We start from the raw sequence: 21,505 nt of genomic DNA, 5'->3' as shown, positions 1-21,505 counted from the left end.
TTTCCTACAGCAGTTGCTTCTCTTGCCATTTCAATCCACAAACCAGTTTCTGCACTCTGAACATTGCAAAGCATGAAAGAGAAGTCGTGCGGGTCCTGCCGACCCATGCAACCAACGCGAGCCAGGGAGGTTTCATGCTTTCGAGAAAACGAGTTTTCTTACTGCAAATAATAAGGCTAAAATACTACGGGTTGCGTGCTTGAGTACTACGCCCCACCACACACAGCAAGCCAAATGCAAGCTAACTGGCGATAAGAAAAAAAAAAGCAGGAAAAGGTTGGAAATGCGGCTACCAGGAGAACACCGAAAACCCGTCTCGGACGCTTATGTGCGCTCGCCGCGGATGCGACGCGCGAGCTGAATGTCCTTGGGCATGATGGTGACGCGCTTGGCGTGGATGGCGCACAGGTTCGTGTCCTCGAAGAGGCCCACGAGGTAGGCCTCGGACGCCTCCTGCAGGGCCAGGATGGCCGTGCTCTGGAAGCGCAGGTCCGTCTTGTAGTCCTGCGCGATCTCGCGCACGAGGCGCTGGAACGGCAGCTTGCGGATCAGCAGCTCCGTGGACTTCTGGTACTTGCGGATCTCGCGCAGAGCCACCGTACCGGGGCGGTAGCGGTGCGGCTTCTTGACGCCGCCGGCGGTGGGCGCGGACTTGCGCGCGGCCTTGGTGGCCAGCTGCTTGCGCGGGGCCTTGCCGCCCGTGGACTTGCGAGCCGTCTGCTTGGTACGAGCCATCTCGGTCGGTTGGTGCTGGTGCTGGTGGTCGGTGCTGGGTACTGGTCTTGGAGCTTGGCGCAAAAGGGGAAATGAATTGGAGGCGAGGCGCGCGGAGAAGCAAGGAAAAAGTGGGGCCTGGCGCGCGGTATACAAAGCGCAAGTGCTTTGCTAAAGGGGGGTGCAAGCAGGAGAGATGACGTCCTACGGCGAGGCGCCCCCCCCTCGGCTTTGTTGGGCGAATCGTAGGCAAACGGCCGGGGAGAGCGGTTCGGGCTGGGCGGGGCGACATCGTTCCTTCCGTGTCGCTCTTCGTGTCTCTGGACCACTCACTCGCGCTGGCTCCCCCATCCGAGCCTGGTGCCGAGTATATGGCGCTTTATATGTGTCGGGCCAGACCCCGCCGGCTGCAACCATGGCCCCATTCAAAAATCCAAAGGGGGGGTTTGGCAACCCTCTTGGATTCACTATGCCCGCACCAAGAAACGACGGGTCGCCAATCATGGCTCACGACAGCAAACTAACCCAACCCCTTCAATACACACGAGAAAAGCCACAGCAAAAAAAAAAAGTAGGCTGCCAGCAACGAGGCTCGCCGGTGCTGTGCTGATACATTAGAGCTCGGCACGGCACGGCAGTGCAGGCAGCAGCAGCAGCAGCTCTTGGTGTTGAATCGTGCGGGAGCCAGTGGAGGCCAGCGCCTATCGCTACTGCTGTTCCCCAGCAGTATTTACCGTAGCGACTGCATCAGCGCTTGGTACGCAACAGATCACGAGTTCGTCCTTGACAGAGAACTTGCGACCAGTGGCTAAATCCTGTCAATGAGGTGGCTTCTGCTATTCGACCGCCGCGTGTCAGTCGAAACATGCAGGCGAGTGAAGACCACTCAAAAAGCACCAAACCGGAAGACCACACGCCAAAAGGCTGAACATTCGCCCAGCAACAGCAATCAACGCAACAAAGACGGTCAACACTGGGCGTGACATTTGCACGCTGTCGGCCATGTTCGTCCACCGCGCGCCGTGTGAGTCGCTCGTTGCAGGCAAGTTGCAGCTCGTTGACGAATGCGGCCCGGTCTTGCACATGAAGGATGACCATCACTCATCTTCAACATCGCTTCGATTGCGTGTGTCATACATGTACACCACTCCAATTATTAGTGTATGACTTGTGTACAACCATCGCCGCAATGGACTTCGAAGCACTGGCAGCAGAATGCCACAGCGCCGCCTTCCGGTACGTGCTTGCAGTATGTCGCCACTCCCCGCAACGGCGCTCCTCAATGCTGCCGCATCCCACTCCCCATCTGTACAAAAGTTCAGCCGACTAACTGTCATTTCCGCCTTCAAACGCGCCGTTTTCCTTCTCCAGGGAGTCATTCGGTGCGTCGCCTGTGTGGACACAGGCATCCAACGCGATCATCGACTGCATTCAGCAGCTGCAGGACGAGATTCGATCCCCAGGATTCGCGCAAAATGCTGCAGCTAGTGACATGCAGGACGCAGGCGACGACGGACTGGGCTACACGTTCCATGTGGATCGCAAGAACCCCACCGCCGAGTCGCTGCAACAGGATTTCTCGCCACCGAAGCCTGTTGTTGGTCATGTGGGTCGAGCGTCCAGCCAAGTTGGAGCGGTCACGTCAGTGTTTCGGTTCCTGCGCAACGCGTGTGCAGCGTGCAGTGACAACCAAGATGCCTGTCTGGATGCTGGGCTAATCAAGCTGGTGCGACGCTGAGATATTGGGCGTTTTGTGTGGATATGGTGGGTTTTGATCGATTGTATTGTGTTGTAGGCGCATGATGTGGCGGTGTACTGCTGTGTCTGGGTTGACGTGGAGGAAGAGGCGCTTCAAGGGTGCGTTGTCGCTGTTGGCTTGGGTAGAGCGGTAGACAAAGACTAACTCTAGATTTGTTCTACGGCAGACAAGTTGTTCTTCTGGCCCAAGTCGCTCTGCAGTTTTGTGTGAACTGCGTCACTAGTAACACGAAGAACCAGGCGGCAGCGTGGGAGTTGTTCTTCCCTGATGATTTCCAGGTGAGTGACAAATCGAACATGACATGGCTTTCCACTGCCTGTAGTGACGATTGTACTTCGACACAGAAAATGTTGGTAGAGTGCCACCAGTACCGCAAGATTGTCGCGTTTGCGGTGGCGCTGATCCTCAATTGCGTCAATTCCAACAGCTCGGTAACCTTGGAAGTCGAGGCCACTGCTGGTCGTCGCGCTGATTTGGTAGGTTTTGCTCAGCATAGCCCGACAGTTGTTCGCATTCTCATAAGTATTGTTCATTCCTATCGTGCTCATAGGTCTGCGCCCGCAATTTGGTGATTACAATTCTCCACCGCTGCATGGTAAAGCCACCCACGTCCATTGAGTCTGATGTGTCGCTGCAATATGGCCCGCACATTGACGATCAGGACCCAGCTTTTGAGTGGATTTGCACACTGTTTGGGGTGCTTTTCCAGGACGGCCATTCAAAGGACCTCTACAATGCCGTTGGCGCTCACATGCTGAGCAAGCTTTGGTCTCGAGTTACTCCCGAGCAGTTAATCTTGCTACGAATGTTTACGATGTGGGCAGTGTCCGCGCTGAAGTCACCCTCCACTATAACCACTCCTGAAGAAGGTGGCGGAAAACTACCGCTTCCTGAGGGAACGTTCGAGTTTGTAAAAGGCACGTGGACGTACGTCATCACTGCCGGCGACGAAGACAGGCCTGATGAAGCAGATGAGATCAGGAAAAAGGTGTGGATCGAGCTGGAAAATGAAGCCAAATTGATGCTGCTTGATGTGCTGGGAGAATTAACAGTTGCCCACACAAGGGTGAACCCCGAAGTTACCAAGGAGCTGTTGCTCTCCCTGCTTCAAGAGCTTCAACGCGTTTGGGAACTCGGTCGTCAGAACCCAACGACAAAAAATATGCGAGGTGCTGGCCCAATACAAACTAACGGGGAGCCTTTCGGGTATAGGTCTGGATTGATCCGTGCCATCGGCAACATCAGCTTCCGCCACACTGACCACCAAGATCTCGTCCGCGAGGAAGGCTACCTGCATCTGTTCCTCAACCACTGTAACATTGACGAAGCCAACCCATTGATCCGTGAATGGTCTTTGGTGGCTCTGCGCAATCTGTGCGAGGGGAATGAAGCCAATCAATCGTATATCAACGGATTACGTCCACAGGGCATGGATGCAGCTTCAAATGCCGCGCTCGAGAAGGCCAAAATGCGCGCAGATATCGGCGAGGACGGAAAGGTCAAACTGGCGAAGGAGGAGTAGCATCACAGTACGAATTGAGATAGCATTTACACCATATGGAGTCTACTGCTGAACGATGCTTCATCGTGTCCCTGAAAGCTCCTTTTTAATTCGCTTTGTTTCCAGCTGCATATACGTGGTTTCCAAACGCAGTGAGGCAATTTTGTTGGTTGGGTCCAATCCAAGGCTCTTTCGGAGATCGATGATCGCTGCAGGGAGTTTTTCCAGTCCTAACAACGCATTTGCATGCCCGAACAAGAGTGCAGCAGTCTGCTTGTGGTCCAGCGGATCAATCAGGGCCAAGCACTCCATGTAGCTGCTTGCAGCTTCTTCAAATTTCTCTATACGTAGCAGCTCGTCGGATCTTTCACGACACGTAAGGAGTTCCTTCGTGCGATCGCAGTGAGCTCTCAAAGCCATGGAAAAGGTCAATTCGTCCTTGTTTTCAGCAACTTGGATCGACTGCCTGTAAAATCCCATGTACGCCAATGCTCTTGCATGCATCAAGGCCAACTCGGAACTCTCCCCAATGAAGGGCGAGCGCTCGAGAAACCGCGTCACAATAGCAAATTGACGCTGTTTCATCAGAGAATGAACCAAGAGCGCTCCAACTTCGACTGATAGGGGTGCCTGACGCAACAAGGACCAGAACTCCTTGCTGAGAGAGACCAGCACGTGAGGTGGTGCGTCATGGCGCTCAAACAATTCTTTATTCCGAGCCAGGGACGTTTGGAATGCCACAAACTCGAGCAGGAGCTTCTTCGCAACCACGGCAGCACGTCGTAGGGCTTGATTTTCACTACCCTCAGTCACCCGTCTGGTCATCTCGAAGCACTTTACCAGTGTAGAACGTGCCTGGACGATGTCACCGATGAGCTTCCAGCCTCTGGCGAGTGCCATGCGCTCCTGAAAGTAGTCAACGAGATCGATGTGAGGTAGACGCACGTCGTCATTTCCAACGAAGCTAAGGAGATTTTGCCACTTGCGAAGAAAATCTGGCATCCATCTCAAAGGTGTTCGAGTTGCTAGGATTCTGGCCAACGCTCGTGAACGTAGTCTCTGCATTTCTGTCACTGAGTTGGAGAAGTCACGACTATCCCAACAGCTTTCAAAGTCGTCAATTAGTTCTGCCAAGTCTTGGTCGGTGGTCTGCTGATCGTCACCCCCGAGCTGAATGGAGTTTCGTTGGTGAACTACATGCTCCAGTGCTGGGAACTGGTCCGCCATCGACTCATCCGAGAGCACTTCAAACGCTCGTTGCTCGCTCTTCCACTCAATGAGAATAGCCCCTCCCGTTGATGTGCCACGAGATCGCGATGCATGCATCATGCTGCTTCCTTGCTATGAAACGACACCGACGTGAGTATTCTTGCGAAGATCAGCACAAACAGCAATAGCATTTTCAAAAAACAAGATTGCATTATCTCTTGCGTCTTCGACAATTCGACCTGGTCGAGTCTGCATAACATAAATGTGCTAGACTGAACTACTGAGGTACCCACAGCAAATGTGTGAGCTGACGGAGGAGACCACGGAATTGAGACTCCTGGGTTTCTATCAGTTGAAATACGTGCGCGATCACCAAATATCACGGACGTAGCGGTGCTGGGTTCCCAGCTCGCGCAGCTTCAGCTCCGCGTCCTCCACTGACAATCCAGTGTGCTCCACCAGAATTTCAACGAGGGCGGCATGGACGTCTTTAGCCATGGCCATACCATCACCGCAGACAAAGACATAGCCGTCCGATCCCTGCAGGAGGTCGCACACAAGCTTCGCGTTGTCGCGCAAGTCGTGCTGAACGTAGTGCTTCTCGTCTTGATCGCGCGAAAAGGCAGTGAACAACTGCGAAAGCGTGCCGTTAGTCGCGTATTCCCGCATTTGCTCTTCGAACAGCCAGTCTTCATTCTTGCGGCGGCACCCAAAGAAAAGGTATGCATCACCCATAGGCGTTGATGAGGCAGCAACAAGCTGTGATTCATGGTGACGGTGCTGTAGGAAGCCCATGAACGGAGCTACACCGGTACCCGGGCCGATAAGGACCATCGGCGACTGACTGCTTTCCGGCAGATGGAAGTCTTGTGTGCCGCGCAGGAAGATGGGGATCTTTACGCCAGCAGCAGCTTGACCAGCACCAATGAGCGGCTGGCAGATATTGTCCAGCCAATTCGTGCAGAGTCCACGGCGACGTAAACCATGCTCGCCGACAGCGTGATCTACGACAGTGAAGGCTACGGACAGTCGAGTAGCATCCACCAACGGTGACGTCGCAACCGAGTAATAACGAGGCATCAAGTGCGGCAGTAGCGTCAGCAAGTGGTCAAGCGGGGGCTTGCAAGACGGGAACAGATGAAGCAGCTCAACGAAGTTCAGGTGCTGCTCCGTGATGAACGCCTGTACATCGTATCACGCATCAACGTCAGAAACCAGATAATAGTCCCGATGCAAGGTTTATCTTACCTTGTACTTGTTCGCCCCAGACTTGCTACTCAGCAGGAGCATTCGAGCACGCTGCTCCTCGTCGGAACAGTACGTTGCGAGAGCACGTACTGCTGCCTTCTTCGGCGAGCTCAGGATGTCTACGTGATGCAACAAGGCATCACGAACACTGCACGGCGTAGGGAAGTGGATCGATGTGTTTTTCCGCTTCGCCGCACGCCCATTGACCGCAGCAACTGGCTCCGCAGAGAAAACCTTGTCACCACTGATACCCAGACATCCTAGAAGCGCATCCACATCTTCCGTTCTGTTTGGGCACTTGATGCCAATCGAGTCGCCGGGCACGTACTGAATACCGGAGCCATGGATATCGACATCGAGGAGGAGAACCTTCCTCTCCGAGTGTGGTGCGGTAAGGTACTCAGCGCCAACGACAGACGCGATGAAGGGGTTCGTCGCACTAAACTCCTCTTCTGTTTCTTCACTGGTCGATACGGGGCCGGACTCGTTCCGCTCTTCATCACTCAGAAAACACACACTAAGAAGAGAAGACTGGAGACGTGGGAGGTCTTCAGGAACCCCGGTCGGGGTTTCCAGTGGTCCAAACATCTTCTCGTACGAAATGAGCTTTTCCAACATGTACGTCGTGTCGACTGTGACAGGGGTTGCTGGCGTCGAAGCCGTTGGCAACGGTTCCGCAGCATCGCTAGTCTCTGCGCTGCTGTCCTCCATACTCGGTGTCTTCGGGGCATCAGCGCTACCATCAACAGCTCCTGAAGCCTCATCAAATGCCGCCCATAGGGCATTCAGCCACGGCTCGACACTGTCCTCGAGACCCATCGCTTCATCAGCAGCGCCTGTTCACCCACACAACAAAGCCATCGTCAGAGTCCGCTATCAAACAACCACAAATGTCGAGCGTACAGAATTCATAGAAGCTCTGGGCACCAAGCTCCCGCATGCGCCTTTCAATACCCTTGCCCATGAAACTACGTCAACAGTTCACATCAAATTGTCAACTCACCGCTAGTCGACAGCAACAAAATAACTGATCCCAAACGCACCAGAACTTGTCGTAGTTGGTATCTCCGAGCCCCAGCACCGTGTACCGGAGCTTGGCCAGCATGTCATCAGGCTGAGTGCGTCTCTTCACGTAGCGCCAGAACTTGCCGCAGTTGTCGGGCGGGTCTCCATTGCCGGTCGTGGAGCACACGATCACCACGAAATGTCCGTCGCGGGTCTCCACTTTGCTCTGCACAGACAACACCCAGTTCAACCGTTAGCTCCACAATGATAAAATACTGCAAAATGGGGTACAATTTTGCACTGCAACCCACTCTTTGGAACTCGTTCAGGGGATGCAGCTCCGCGTCCAGTTGCTTCTCCAGCGCCTCGTCATAAATTCGCTGTAGGTGCATCAAAATGAAAGAATTAGAGTGCGATTTAGAGCAGAGGGGGGATGGAGGAGGAGGTTTGAACCTGCGCGATAGACTCGGCGCACCCGGTCTGCGAACCGTAGAAGACGGAGACGGCGCGGGCCATAGCGGACAAGAAGTACGTCAGCCACCGAATGCAAATTGGTATTGAAGTTAGTGTTTTGAACACCAAATACACAATTGTTTTGGCCAGTTTCGAGGAAAATACACCGACTCCTGTTAGGTGCGACCGACTGAGGTTCATATAAGTTGGGGATTCTAGACAAAACTGTTGAACTTCGGTATACAAAACCAAGTGTCCACAGGGTTTTGTAAATGGGAGATTGAAGTACGGTACTGTTGTTGAGGAGTGAAAACTATTGTGAGACAAGTTGGCCAAGTGGTTGAGCTTTTGACAGCCTGAGTGCTCGAGGTGTACTGCTTGTGACGCCGAGATTAAACCGATATTCCATAGGTCTATAGCCGCACACCTAGGCATACAGTACAGTATCACAATAGAACCATACGTGTACCATAGCTCGCTATCCTTGCCTCACTACCGTGGCTTACATGCATTATCAATGGCACCACGTTTTGTGAGCCAATGGAGGTAAGTGGTGGTCCTCGTTTTCGGCAAGGTGCACCACTGTACCGGTACCGGTACATGTAGGGAAACGAGTGGTCGACAGCTACATCTTGCTTTCGTTCTTGCTCGAGAAAAATGTTGTCGGGTTGAGCGAGGCTATCGATGATCTAGTAGGAATGCTCGTGCCAATGACTTGGCAGTACTTGCCTATCCAAATCAAAATTTTCACCGCACCTGACTCACGCTGGTTCAAACACTAAGACGATATGTACACTGTACGTCCATATCCATTGGATACTTTTTGCAACTAAAGTACACGTGCCGGTGAATTAATACATGTACATGTACATGTACAGCACAAGCAGTGTCCGATCGTAGAAATCGTGTCAAAAAGCCACTACCGTACCGTGCGGCACAAACCCGCGATAAAGCTGCAATCGTTCACCCCGTTTTCAATGCAGGAAACTATGTTTTTAAGACTATAGCAGGCTTTGCAAGACTCTCGGAGGTGGCACTGATGACCATGGCACATTTGGTGGCTTCGATGCAAGTATAAGTATTTTATTTTAGTACTTCGAAGTATATATATTAAACCTTAAAATACGCTCTTCGAGCACGAAGAAGACATATGGTTGTATCTCGTTTATTAGTGTCCACCCCCTTGAAGGGTTTACAGGCAAAATCAAGGCTCTTCGATTCAGCAGGGAGGTTCTATCAGAGAGCGAGTGAAGCCGAAAGTTCGAAAACGTCATGTAGGCAACCGGATTGATGTCGCACGCGGCGTGTCTGGATGGCACGCAGTTCGTACATAATTACGTTCTACACATCTGTAGTGTTTCCCGGGTTGTAGCACCAACTTGTAACACACGACGATGCGGGAGCCACCCCGCACGGAACTAAGCCGAGTGTATTGAGCTAGTAGCTAGATGGAAGATTGAGAAGTGAGGTCCAGGTCTGATGGTAACCAGCCCTTCGCTCTGGTCTACTTCGGTCAGCTTGATCCAAGGGCGTCCCCATGGAGCTGACGAAGTAAGAGCCGGAATGTAGTGGACAGGGTCCTAGATGCAACATGCACTTCGACATACTAAGTTCCTCATGTAGACCGGGTCAGGCACTGAAAGCCAGACCGGTTTGAAATATCTAAAACATGGCGACCCATTGTCTGAGGCTGGCGGCCGTCAGACACATCTGGGTTAGCTGTGATGTCTGTGATCACATACTGGCGTAGCTCGTCCGCAGGCGTGGTGACACCAAGGTGAAATCCCTGGCATCCACTACAGCGCCCTCGAAGCTTGGTTTCACCACCACTGCATCACTTCCACGTCTCGCAGAGTCACCATCTCGGTTTAATTATCGGATGGTGCTGGAGGTGAACTTGTGCCGCTACAGTTGGTGTGAAGGTCGCAACAGCGCTCGGTCACCGACGAATACCAGGTGCTCATTGGAGTAATCTGGCCATTGGGCAGTCAGACTTAATCACGCTGGACGCGGTTCTTGCGGCGTTTGCTGGACCGTTGAGATCGAAGCTGACGGCGGGCACACGGAGACGAAAGAGTAGGCGCTTGGTCCGTTGCTCTTTGAATCGTGGCGGCTTTAGTCATCGATCGAGTACGTCGACCTAGAGGCAGCTGAAAGTCGTGACCTTCGGCACTTTTGTGCTCCTGGCTGTCCTCATCCGGGGTTCGTCGCACTGAGAGCTGCTCGTGCGGAAGTAGGACTTCCGTGGCACGACCAACTGAGGCATCGCGCTGAGATACATCACTGGGGTGTTCTCCTGTAGCGCGATGTCGTCTCTTCCTGCTGCGCTGATGGCCCCGAGGCTCATGTTGCGCCGAAACAGGAGGCGTAGGTGTGGAATTTGCAGGCAGTTGCGGCTGTGGAGTGCTGTTCTCCATCCCGCTAATCTTCTGCCAATGTCCACGGAGCTGCTGGTCGTCAGCGAGTTCCACGTAGTTGTTCACCAACACTCGGATCTCCTTGGCTAGGGCTTGTAGGGGTTCGTACGAGTCTTCAATCGACTGTAGGCCCTTCCACTCTACCAGGATCTCGTAGTCGCTGATGTCCGGATTCCACCGGTGCTCCTTGAGCTCGTTGACGGCGAGTATGATACCCTGCGACGCCACATGCTCCAAGAGCTCGTCCGTTACGTTCAGGCTGCTATCTGCGTAGAACTTGAGCCTGGATGCGTGCACATCGAGTTCATCTTCAGTCACGAGATGCTGCACTCGGAAAGAATGGGAGTCAGCGCGGATCACTCGATAGGGACCAATCCAGGTCACTTGGAGTTTGTTTCCGTTCTTCTCGTCGACTCGGGAGCGTAAGACAAAGTCACCCACTGCAAAATTTACGAGGTTCTCGCCTCGTTCTCGTTTCTTGTTTAGCAGTCGCTGTTTGAGGCGCTGGTCCTCGACCTTACAGTGCATCTCATGCAGACTGTTTCGGAGGTCGGTCAGGTAGCTGTCGATCTGCTGACTGGGTGGAATTTGCTGTAGCTCATTGCTGTTAGGCAAGTAAAATTCGGAGAGAGGCGTGGGGCACTGCAGACCAGTAAACAGTTCCACAGGTGCTCGATTTCCTAGGGAAGGCACGGCCGTATGATTCAGGTTAGACTGGATGATCGGCACCAGATATACCCAATCCTTATAGCTGATCTTGTAGGACAAAATCATTGCTCTCACCACTTGTAGGATATCGCGGTTCACTCGTTCAATCGACCCGTTCACCCACGGGCTGTACGCAGGCGTGAACGTTTGCTGGGTGCGTAGGCGGCGACTCAGCTCGGCGACCACTTCATTCTTGAAATGGGTGCCGTTGTCGGAGACCCATACTGGTGGGATTCCGAACCGGGAATGCCAGGCCAGTAAAGCTTCGACCACCACTGTGCTGTCGGCTGTGTCGGCCACAACCAGCTCGCAGTAATGGCTCACGTGGTCTTTCAAAACGAGAAGGTACTTGCTGTTTCCGTAGCTGTCGCCCATGTATAAGTAGTCGTAATGCAAAACACCATTGCGCGTGCTGCACTCAATTACTTCACTCCACGGTCTGGGGATAATTTTCCCCCCTCGAGAATGCAGACACAGCAGGCATCCTTTGACGAAGTTCGACACGATGGTGGAGATGTGTTCGATGGAGAAAAGTCGCTTGAGGTGGGCAATCATTGCATGCTGACCGCGGTGGCCTTGAGCACCACAATGCGCCACGACGCACAAGCGTTGGATCAGGTCCGTAGCCGCGGCGGGTACTCAAATCCGTTGGTTAAGTAAAAGTAGTCCGTCAGCAGTCCGATCAACAGGGGCCGGAGGCTGATGGCGAGATTGTTCGTCCGATAGTTCGTCGAGCGTCGGCCAGACGAAATGGTCGTCATCCAAAGGCCGCAACGCAGACACGGTCGGCAAAACTACCGCAGTTTGGCTGCGGAAAGTTTTCAATCGGTGAGAAAGTATGGTAGGTGTATGATTTCCTGCCCAACGAGAAATCATGTCGGCCCATACGTTGTCTGGTCCAGGAACGTGTTCGATCACGTAACGATAGTTCATCAGCTTCATGGCCCAACGGAGCAGCTTTCCCCGCACATGCTTCTTCACACTCTCATGAGGTGCGAAGACATGGATCAGGTTGCGGTGGTCACAGTACATTCGAAATGGCTGAGGCCGTAGGAGTAGGTAGTCGAGCTTATCACATGCGATGACAATTGGGAAAGCTTCTTTCTCAATGACAGTCCAGTTGAGTTGACTGCCTGAGAAAGTCCCGCTCATGCAGTTGAGAAGTCGGTGTTGCTGCTCGGTGGCGGGCTTCTTCGGATCGAAGTCCTTCACCTGGGTCACAATTAGAGCCCAGCCCACATCGGACGCATCTGTAAATAGACACGTAGTGGCCTGGTCGTCAGGAAAATCGAGAGTGGCCGACGAGGCAATCATATCTTTGACTTGATCGAAAGCCGCACGTTCTTCCTGATCGAGCTCGATGTCGATCCCTGCTGCAGCCCGGCGAGTTCGCTTGGTGCTGGCCAGAGCAGCGTCGAGTTTTTTCTGCAGAGGAGCGACATGGCGGGCATAGTCGACGACGGATTCGCGCATCCAGTTAACGGCACATACGAACTGTTGTAATTCACCTGCTGTATGGGGGTATGGCATTGACCGTAACGTATTGATACGTTTTGGGTCATGTCGAACTCCTTGACCATCGATCACCCGACCGCACCATGTGACTTGGGTCTGGTACAAACTGGATTTCTTGACACTCAATTTGAGCCCAAATTCGTTGAGTAGCGAGAAAAGGTCAGCCAGCTTGGAGAGGTAAGTGTTGATGTCTTTCGCATATAGAAGCAGGTCGTCTATCCAGATCAGGAGGTGTTCGTAGAGAAGGCTAGCGAAACATGTCTCCATTGTTTTCTGGAAGTAGATTGCAGCATCGCTGCAACCTTGAGGTACACGGCGAGGAGTGAAAATCTTCTCGTCCGTCATGTACGAAAGGTATTCCTGACAAAGTTCAGCGAGTGGCAACTGCCAGAAACCCTTGAGAAAATCGAAAAGTCCAAAATGATTCATTCCACGTGCATGTTCCATGACCAACGATAATATCGGCATTACCGCGGCCATAACTTCAGTCCGCTCGTTGAGAGCACGATAATCCGTTGTTTGACGAAGGTCCATCAGGTCCGTCGACTTCTTTACCGGAAGGACGGGGCTCGACCAACGACTGTCAGGGTTCTCATAGACCAATCCTAATTCCACAAGACGAGTGTTAAATTCTCGGAGGAATTGGCGAATGTGCGGCGGATATTTGCGGGGCTTACACTTGGTTGGGCGAGCCCCATCCTGCAGACGCACTTCGAGTGGTGGAACTTTAGCTGGCGGGTCCGCTCGTAATTCCAGTCGCCACACATCATAGGCGTGAGCAATGGTGCGGAGTTGTTCGACCTTATCGGCAGGGAAACCATTCTCCACAGCACGGGCAATCAGGCATTCCACCGCAGTAAAAATGTCATCATCACTTGGTTGCGTGGCCGTCGACACCGGTGGGTCATCAGCTTCGAGTTCGATCGGGTCGCCACACGTTTCGTCGTCACCTCGATCAGCGAGTTGCTCGAGTTGTCGGTCCACGTCAATTCCAAGTGTCATTAGTAAGTCATTCCCTATAATAAACTCATCATCATCCACGTCAACAATCAAAACATCCACAGCGTTCATCGGCTCAACGGGTCCCGCTGCGGTGTGAATCAACAGGTGGAGTCTTGCCTTCTTGTCGGCAGTCACTTGCACAGAACCGAAAGTCTGGTTCCGTACAGGGATGTCAAGTTCTTCGGGTTGGACGCTTGGGTCCAAAGCTTGGAGCTGTTCCCAGTGAGAGCGGCCAATCACTGTGTGATCTGAGCCACTGTCAGCACAGTATGGGAGCTCCAAAGCTCCATTCAGCGTCACCAGGCGTTCGGTGTCGGGTAGCAATTCGCCGAGTCGCTTAATACGGGCCTTTTTCGCGGCGAAAGCCTCTCGCATGCGTTCACGTAGCTCAGCTTTCTCTTTCTCCGTCGCCTTGGTGCATTCGCGAAGCCAATGCATTTCCTTGCACTTGGGGCACGGACTGGGTGGTGGCCTACTCGAGATCGACTGCGGCCTATGATCAGCCTGTGCAGTCGGAGCACCGGTCTTGGACTTGTTCTCCGCCACCGTAGCCATCGCACGTTTGTTGGTCCAAGCCCGCTTCTTGTCCTTGGGCTTCGATGTCTTCTGGGTGTCGTTGTCACGTCCAGAAGTAGTGTCGCGCTTCCTGGTTCGTTGGAACTGGCGCTCATGTTCTTTCGCCTTGTCGACGATCAGCTCGAACAACAGCCTTGGATTGGATGCTGCCGGCTTGTGGGTGTAGCGTAGACATTGCTTCACCTCAGATTTCAAAGTCGCCGGATGGAGAGAGGCAGCTAGGCGCTTACACTTCTCCCTGGTCCCGTCATTGCCCTCGAAACAGTTCATCAATCCGTTCTCGCGCATGATGATGCCGAAATGATTGAAGTAGTCGAGAACGCGTGCATCGACGTCGCTCTCCGTCATGTTCATCCGGAGTTGGCTTCTAAAGAGAGCCTTGATGTCGGGCAACGTGTCGTTCTTCACGTTTGAAATGATGTTGCTGATCTCGGCGATCAGCATGCCTTCAGTCACATCCACCGATGCCAGGTTGAGCCGAAGTTCGCAAAACGTGTCTAGCAGGTCGGGGTCAAATGACTCGATGATAGGCAGAACCACAGCCTCGTACACTTCGCCACTCACGCGGCAACGTGCGCGCAGCTTGGCCTCGTACTCGCGTCGCTCCTTTTTCCACAGTGTGAGCGCCTCGTGGGAGATGCTCTTGATCTCTGGCGGTACGATAGGCGTAAACAGTGGGGTCGAACCAGATGAAATCGCCATCGTGATTCGTTGAGCTCGGAGTTGGAGAGTTGTCTTCTAGTCGTAGTTGTCCTCTTGGCGCAGAGAGTTGGACTTGCACCGAAGAGTGGCAATTCTTCTACTAAAGAATTCTTTGTAGTGTTTCCCGGGTTGTAGCACCAACTTGTAACACACGACGATGCGGGAGCCACCCCGCACGGAACTAAGCCGAGTGTATTGAGCTAGTAGCTAGATGGAAGATTGAGAAGTGAGGTCCAGGTCTGATGGTAACCAGCCCTTCGCTCTGGTCTACTTCGGTCAGCTTGATCCAAGGGCGTCCCCATGGAGCTGACGAAGTAAGAGCCGGAATGTAGTGGACAGGGTCCTAGATGCAACATGCACTTCGACATACTAAGTTCCTCATGTAGACCGGGTCAGGCACTGAAAGCCAGACCGGTTTGAAATATCTAAAACATGGCGACCCATTGTCTGAGGCTGGCGGCCGTCAGACACATCTGGGTTAGCTGTGATGTCTGTGATCACATACTGGCGTAGCTCGTCCGCAGGCGTGGTGACACCAAGGTGAAATCCCTGGCATCCACTACAACATCGCAAAGCTCAACCTGCCATCTTCCGACGGATTGGGGCGTTCAATTGAAATGAATTTCTGGGTGGAGACACGCTTCCTCGCCCAATAGGGCCCACACGTTGGTGCCCCCTCATTCAGGCCGGTTTTCATACGATTGTTAACGCGAACGATAGCCGCGCAAATCACGTCCCCTCTCAATCGGGCAGCCATAAACAGAGGCCGAGAGGCACACAGGAAACGGTTTATCTGACAAAGTAGAAAATGTTAGCTATTGACGAACCCTATCGCCCTCAGAAAAAGTATTCCTGCGGTATTCGTAGTGAGGTTTCGTTACCTCGCTGAGGTATTCTTAGTTCCGAAGCAATTCTTGCATCGGCAATACATACATATATTATAGTAATACTTCGTGCATGTACAAGTTTAATATTCGCGGAGAGTTTGACCAATCGTCAGGTAACTTTCGCTTTGGTTGGCTTTCGCCAAGGTGGACAATCGGGTTGTCCGTTTGATACTCCCGCGTAAGCAATTTGAGGCATTATTATGCAATCGAAATCCCAGCTGATGCCCCAGAACCTCGACTTGGGGCACTAAGTGACGAGCGAGATCTTACGAAAGATGAGCAGCCCCTAAAGCGCGCGCACAGCATCTTCTAGTGCACTTGAGCTTCTGTTTGCCATTCTGAAATTTGCCTCCTCGTACAGACCCAGATCAACTACCACACAACAACAACCATGAAGGTTCTCTTTATCGCTGCCATGATCGCCGCTGTTGCGGCCACCGCTTCGGCTGACTCCATGGGCAACATCTCGACCGACCTGACGCAGCCTCCCACAGCCACGTACGCCGCAGGTACTGACGTTATGGGCTCGTCGACCGGAACCACCGGTGCGTCGGCATCGACTGAAAGCAGCAGCACGGGTACTACGGCCTCGTCGGGTTCAAGCCTGACGAGCGAGACGTCGATTGCTGGTTCGAGCGAGACTTCCACGGGCGGATCTAGCGAGTCTCCGGCTTCTGGTTCAAGCGAGACTCCCGCTTCTGGTTCAAGCGAGTCTCCGGCTTCTGGTTCAAGCGAGTCTCCGGCTTCTGGTTCAAGCGAGTCTCCGGCTTCTGGTTCAAGCGAGTCTCCGGCTTCTGGTTCAAGCGAGACACCCACGGGCGGATCTAGCGAGTCTCCGGCTTCTGGTTCAAGCGAGACTCCGGCTTCTGGTTCGAGCGAGACTTCGACGGGTGGATCTACGGCTGGGTCCTCGGAGACGACATCCTCGACGGGATCCAACAGTTGGAGCACTCCTTCGACTTCCTCCACGGGATCTTCCACGGGTTCCAACAGTTGGAGCACGCCTTCGACTTCCTCCACGGGATCTTCCACGGGTTCCAACAGTTGGAGCACGCCTTCGACGACTACGGCGCCCTCCAGCAGCTGCCGTCGCCGTCTCCGTGCGTAAGCGCGATTTTCACCATGGCTTCGATGAATGTGGCCCAACCTGCACAGGGAGACAGTCCTCAACAAGGTGGGGTACAGCAGTTAAACTGACTACGAGCTCCCTGTGCACGCAGTAAGTGTGTATCTAGTGCGGTTTGTATTTGCGTGCTTTATTAAGCGAGAAGGATAGCCGTCAGAGTCACCTGAGCTCTTCTCAAAAATAAAAGCTCCTATCGATGTATAACAAGCTTACCTTACTTTTTGAGTAAGGCAAGCTGCTGTTCTAGCAAATTCTGATGTGTGTACCTGAGAAGGCAAGCTATGCCAGAGTTACCGGGGGATACCAGGGTCTTCGATTCCGCAGCGTTGCCTCCAGAGTATCTCGAAACTCACCCCAGCCCTTTTTTAAAGGTTTTACAAATTATTCACTTCTAACGAGGTGTTCGAAGAAACGTTGAAGCGCGTGAGAACGCGCTTGGCTGTCATGTAAAGGTGGATCACAGGCAGGCTTGTGTCGACCTTTCGATTCTCAATTCGTCTGCATTATGCGTCTGCATCGAGCAATTGAAGTCACGCGGGAGAAAAATGAGACGCCGGAAACAGACCCGCAAGGCTACATATTCCCCCGTACAATAGTCTCCAACGCTGTCGCGGTGAACTGGCGCGAAAGCTGTTTTGCGGGATCTCGCGTTATTCCGCTGCTGTTGGATACCAGACGCTACATATAACATCCTGACTGGGCCTCCTTGCGCCAAACGCTGTCACTAGCGCCTGCCACCTTGCAGCTCTATCGCCATGATAGTGAGGGATAATAAATACTCGCTACTGCACCGGGGTGTAGCAATCAGCCAAGACCGTCTTTGCTGTGCACTTGTCCGACCAAGGAATGCAACAAACAGCGTTTGCTGCAGTGAGCTGCTGTAATAGCATCAGAGCAGAACCACCGTTGACAATGCAGTTTGAACCCCGCACATCCGTGCCCTGGTCTGCAGGCCAGCGAGCTCGCGTGCTGAGACGGCGCGCATTTCAAGATCAGTCCGCTGTTTTAGCTTTGAAAATCTCACCTGGTACTTGCCTTTGTATGGAGCTCCATCCTTTACGTAGTAGACCACTCGACTGCAACAAGTATCCCAGCTGATGTCCAAGAAAGCAGGATGAGGCAAACGCTCGCCTAGTGAAAGATACCATGCGCGTCGAGCATAACCAGCAAAGTGCCATTCACCAATTTGCTGCGTTCCAACCAAGCAAGACTCGAAAAACCATGCAGGTGTTCTTCGCTGCTGCGTTTACCATCGCTGCGGCGATTACAGCAGCGTCTGCCGACGATTTCTGCGACCAGTGGGGCACGGCCACCACGGACGATTACATCATCTACAACAACCTGTGGGGTGAGAGCTACGCCACGTCGGGTAGTCAGTGTACCGGTCTGGACAGCAGCAGCGGTTCGGCCGTCGCCTGGCACACCAACTGGACGTGGGCTGGGGCCTCCTCGAGTGTCAAGTCGTACGCCAATGCTGCCCTCCAGTTTGACGCCGTGCAGCTCTCCAGCGTCTCGTCCGTCCCGACCACCATGGAGTACTCGCTCGACTACAGCGGAACCATCGTGGCCGATGTCTCGTACGACCTGTTCACAAGCTCGACATCCGACGGTGACAACGAGTTCGAGATCATGATCTGGCTGGCCGCAATTGGCGGTGCCGGACCCATTTCCAGCACGGGCTCCGCTGTCGCGACGACCACCATCGCAGACACGGAGTGGAGCCTGTACAGCGGAGCCAACGGTGACACGACCGTGTACTCGTTCGTCGCTTCCGACACAGTCAAGAGTTTCTCGGGTGACCTCATGGACTTCTTCACTTACCTCATTGACAACGAGAGCTTCTCGACCAGCCAGTATTTGAACACTGTCCAGGCCGGCACAGAGCCGTTCACCGGTACAGATGTGACGCTGACGGTCTCGTCCTTCTCGGCTGTGGTTAACAGCGGTGCTTCGAGTGCAACTACCACCACCACGAGCTCGGCCACGACTTCAACCGCCAGTTCGGCCGCAACTTCGACCTCGACCAAGGAGCTGGTTGCGACCAGCTCGTCGACGGACACTGAAACTGCGTCGCCCTCCGCCTCAACGACGAGCTCGTCTTACGCCGAGCAGGAAACGATTGCCCCATCGACGTCAGCGACCAGCACGACATCGTCCGTGAGCGGAGAGGCCACCACTTCCAGCGCTACGTCTTCTGCAAGTGGAGAAACGGCAACCTCCAGTGCGAGCTCGTGGAACCAGCAGGAGTCCACTGCGTCGTCTGCGGCAAGCACAACCACGACCACGTCCAGCACGTCCTCGTCTTGGGCTGAAACCACGACGTCCGCCGCCAGTGAGGGCAGCGATACCACGACTACCAGCACTTCGGAGGAAACCACGGCTCCGACCACCGAGGAAACTACGTCTCCTAACACCACGTCGGCCCCGAGCACTTCAACGGCCACGATTCAAAAGTGTGCTAGCCGTCGCGTCCGCCGTGCTTAATGTGCTGTCTCCCTGTAGATGAACTACACGTCTTCTTCAAACGCGGATAAAGTTATCGTAGACGTGTAGTCATTTTTTGCAAAAATGTTGAATGTGTCAGTTTTTGAGCGAAGCATATGACGGGTTTCTTTTTTTTTATAAATGTATGGGCGGCAGCACTTGTTTCATTCACTTGGGGGGGGGGGGTCATTATTGTACTCGTCGTCACAAGTCGTTGGAACCAAAAGGTATTGTACTAGCCATCGGTTTTGATGATTCACAGCCCTAAAACCTATAGCGACATTTAGGTATAGGGTGCAAAGTTGGATCTACACCTTTGCCGGTCCAAAGTGGCAATGCGATGAAGAAAAACAAAAATCACAATATAATTTCATGCTACTTAACCGATTTGTGTACGAAACTTCAAACAAAGACCAAACCGGCTTTTTACAAAACCAAACTGGTGGCCACGAAGTGCGCTGCCTGCGCATTGCCCTCACTGCTATCACTTTCTGACTTTGTCGCTCATATGAAACCAGCCTGTCAACCTTCCCAAGCCTCCTGCCTCCTGCTCCCCATGCCTACGCCACCCCACTCGCCAATAGCTCGAGCACGTGCCCTCAACTGCTACCAAGCGGGAAGGGACTGGATGCTCGTTGCGGACCACAACGGCATCTCATCGACTTCGGCCCGTCAGATCGTGGCCAGTGGTCGCGAGGAACCGCTTCCCTCTGTCGGTTTACAGGGTGCGTGCGTGAAGTGCAAGCCGGAGATTGTTGCTGCCCTCGAGGGGTATTTGGACGACAACTCCACCTACACGCTGCAGGCGCTGAAGGAAATGGTGCCGTTGGACGTCAGCGTGGATATCAACACGTCAACCATCTCGAACAAGCTCATCGGTATGCTATACACGGTGAAACAGGTACATGAACACGTACATATCCACCTACACAAACATGGAAAGGAACTGATCGCTCACATTGTTTGAGATGTAGGTCTGAGTTGAACCAATGACGTGTAACAACGAACAGAATACAAAAAAGCGCATGGAGCTCGCTACGAAACTACGCTGTCACATGAGTGCTCGTGACGAAATTAACTTCAATGCGTACTGCAAGCGCATCCAAGGACGCGCAAAGATTGACAAGCGAGTGACCGTTGTGCTGCTACGTCTAAGAAGCCAACCTCCAAATACAGTGTGCAGCCTTGACCGAGATCGGGTTGGTCCACCATCGACTCGAATGCGGCAGCATACTGATGGATGTCAATGCCGTGTCGTTGACGCTATTTACGACAAGGTGAAGGCCACACATACGCACAAAAAACACTTCCGGGGCAAGAAGGTGGTTGTCGTGCTCGACAACACCCCGGCTCACAGCCACACAGAGGATCGTGTTGTCGAGCACGATGATCTTGAACTGCTCCGTCTGGCGCTCTATTCGCTCATGTGCAACCCCATAGATGGTTGCTTCACCGTGTTCAAGGCATGCATCAAAGCGAGCCTTGCTTTAGCGCGTGAGGAGCTGGTGATGAGTCGTCCGAGCGGGCAGATTGCGAAGGGGCTGCACGAAGATTCTGAAGCGCAAAGCCAAGCCCAACATCGGTTGCATGGACCTCCGGCTCGTGATCAACACGGCCTTGCACTGTCAGCATGCTGTTACGACTGCTGAGCGCATGGAGGACATGCAGTACGGGACTTAAGTCTCTCCTCTCCAGTTTGCTCTGGGATTTCACCACATTGCTCTGTGATTAGAAATGAAATTCCAATTTTCGATTTTTCTAATTAATCATAATTTGTTTTTAAAAATCTCATTTCTTTGGAGTAGCACCAGTTTGGACCTGCAAAGATGTAGGTTTCAAAAACGAAGTCAAAATCGGCTAAATCGCAGCCGTTATTCATTAACTTATTGCACTACGAGTCAGTTTTCCAGAGGCTTCGGGAGAACGGGTTGCTCTTGATGGGCACTTCTGATTGGAGGAGGGGGCCATACACACGGGTTTCCAGGCGAAAGTGCAAATATAGTAAAAACATATCCACAGATATTGTAACCAGGTGCTGAAATCGTTCAATTGAACATAACTTTACAGAGGTAGTTTGTCCTCGCTCCTTGCCACGCTCGCTTGGCTTGGGTGCTAATATAATGTTTAACAGGTTAACAGTAAACACCTGATAAGGAGCTGACGTCGGGAATATGGTCGAACTTGGTGGTGTTGTCGGCT

General features: G+C 53.1%; 6 protein-coding genes across 6 annotated transcripts; 3 read left to right on the top strand and 3 right to left on the bottom strand.

The window, feature by feature from the left end:
• Nucleotides 1-324: 324 nt before the first annotated feature.
• Nucleotides 325-735, bottom strand: KRP23_1359 (histone H3; the record flags this gene model as incomplete). Its single annotated transcript, XM_067884215.1, has 1 exon — nt 325-735. One exon carries the CDS (start codon nt 733-735, stop codon nt 325-327), a length of 411 nt encoding a protein of 136 aa, XP_067751932.1.
• Nucleotides 736-1,903: 1,168 nt separating this feature from the next.
• Nucleotides 1,904-3,995, top strand: KRP23_1358 (Ataxin-10; the record flags this gene model as incomplete). Its single annotated transcript, XM_067884204.1, has 6 exons — nt 1,904-1,950; nt 2,086-2,440; nt 2,510-2,571; nt 2,640-2,751; nt 2,818-2,949; nt 3,024-3,995. 6 exons carry the CDS (start codon nt 1,904-1,906, stop codon nt 3,993-3,995), a joined length of 1,680 nt encoding a protein of 559 aa, XP_067751931.1.
• Nucleotides 3,996-4,055: 60 nt separating this feature from the next.
• KRP23_1357 (uncharacterized protein) lies at nt 4,056-5,303 on the bottom strand (the record flags this gene model as incomplete). The annotated part of the gene is made up of 1 exon (XM_067884193.1): nt 4,056-5,303. The coding sequence occupies one exon, from the start codon at nt 5,301-5,303 to the stop codon at nt 4,056-4,058; it is 1,248 nt and encodes a 415-aa protein (XP_067751930.1).
• Nucleotides 5,304-5,552: 249 nt separating this feature from the next.
• KRP23_1356 (Methionine synthase reductase) lies at nt 5,553-7,952 on the bottom strand (the record flags this gene model as incomplete). The annotated part of the gene is made up of 6 exons (XM_067884183.1): nt 5,553-6,365; nt 6,432-7,267; nt 7,335-7,399; nt 7,475-7,662; nt 7,748-7,816; nt 7,890-7,952. The coding sequence occupies 6 exons, from the start codon at nt 7,950-7,952 to the stop codon at nt 5,553-5,555; spliced, it is 2,034 nt and encodes a 677-aa protein (XP_067751929.1).
• An 8,135-nt stretch (nt 7,953-16,087) lies between these two features.
• On the top strand, nt 16,088-16,804 carry KRP23_1355 (uncharacterized protein; the record flags this gene model as incomplete). Its single annotated transcript, XM_067884172.1, has 1 exon — nt 16,088-16,804. The coding sequence occupies one exon, from the start codon at nt 16,088-16,090 to the stop codon at nt 16,802-16,804; it is 717 nt and encodes a 238-aa protein (XP_067751928.1).
• Nucleotides 16,805-18,043: 1,239 nt separating this feature from the next.
• On the top strand, nt 18,044-19,306 carry KRP23_1354 (Inactive glycoside hydrolase XLP1; the record flags this gene model as incomplete). Its single annotated transcript, XM_067884161.1, has 1 exon — nt 18,044-19,306. One exon carries the CDS (start codon nt 18,044-18,046, stop codon nt 19,304-19,306), a length of 1,263 nt encoding a protein of 420 aa, XP_067751927.1.
• Between the last annotated feature and the right edge of the window lie 2,199 nt (nt 19,307-21,505).

This window comes from Phytophthora ramorum (assembly GCF_020800215.1).
Source record: "Phytophthora ramorum isolate Pr-102 chromosome Unknown Phyram_PR-102_s0001, whole genome shotgun sequence".
NCBI classification, from domain to species: Eukaryota; Oomycota; class Peronosporomycetes; order Peronosporales; family Peronosporaceae; genus Phytophthora; species Phytophthora ramorum.
Note: the sequence above shows the minus strand (reverse complement) of the source record. Positions and strands in the feature narration are given on the sequence as shown.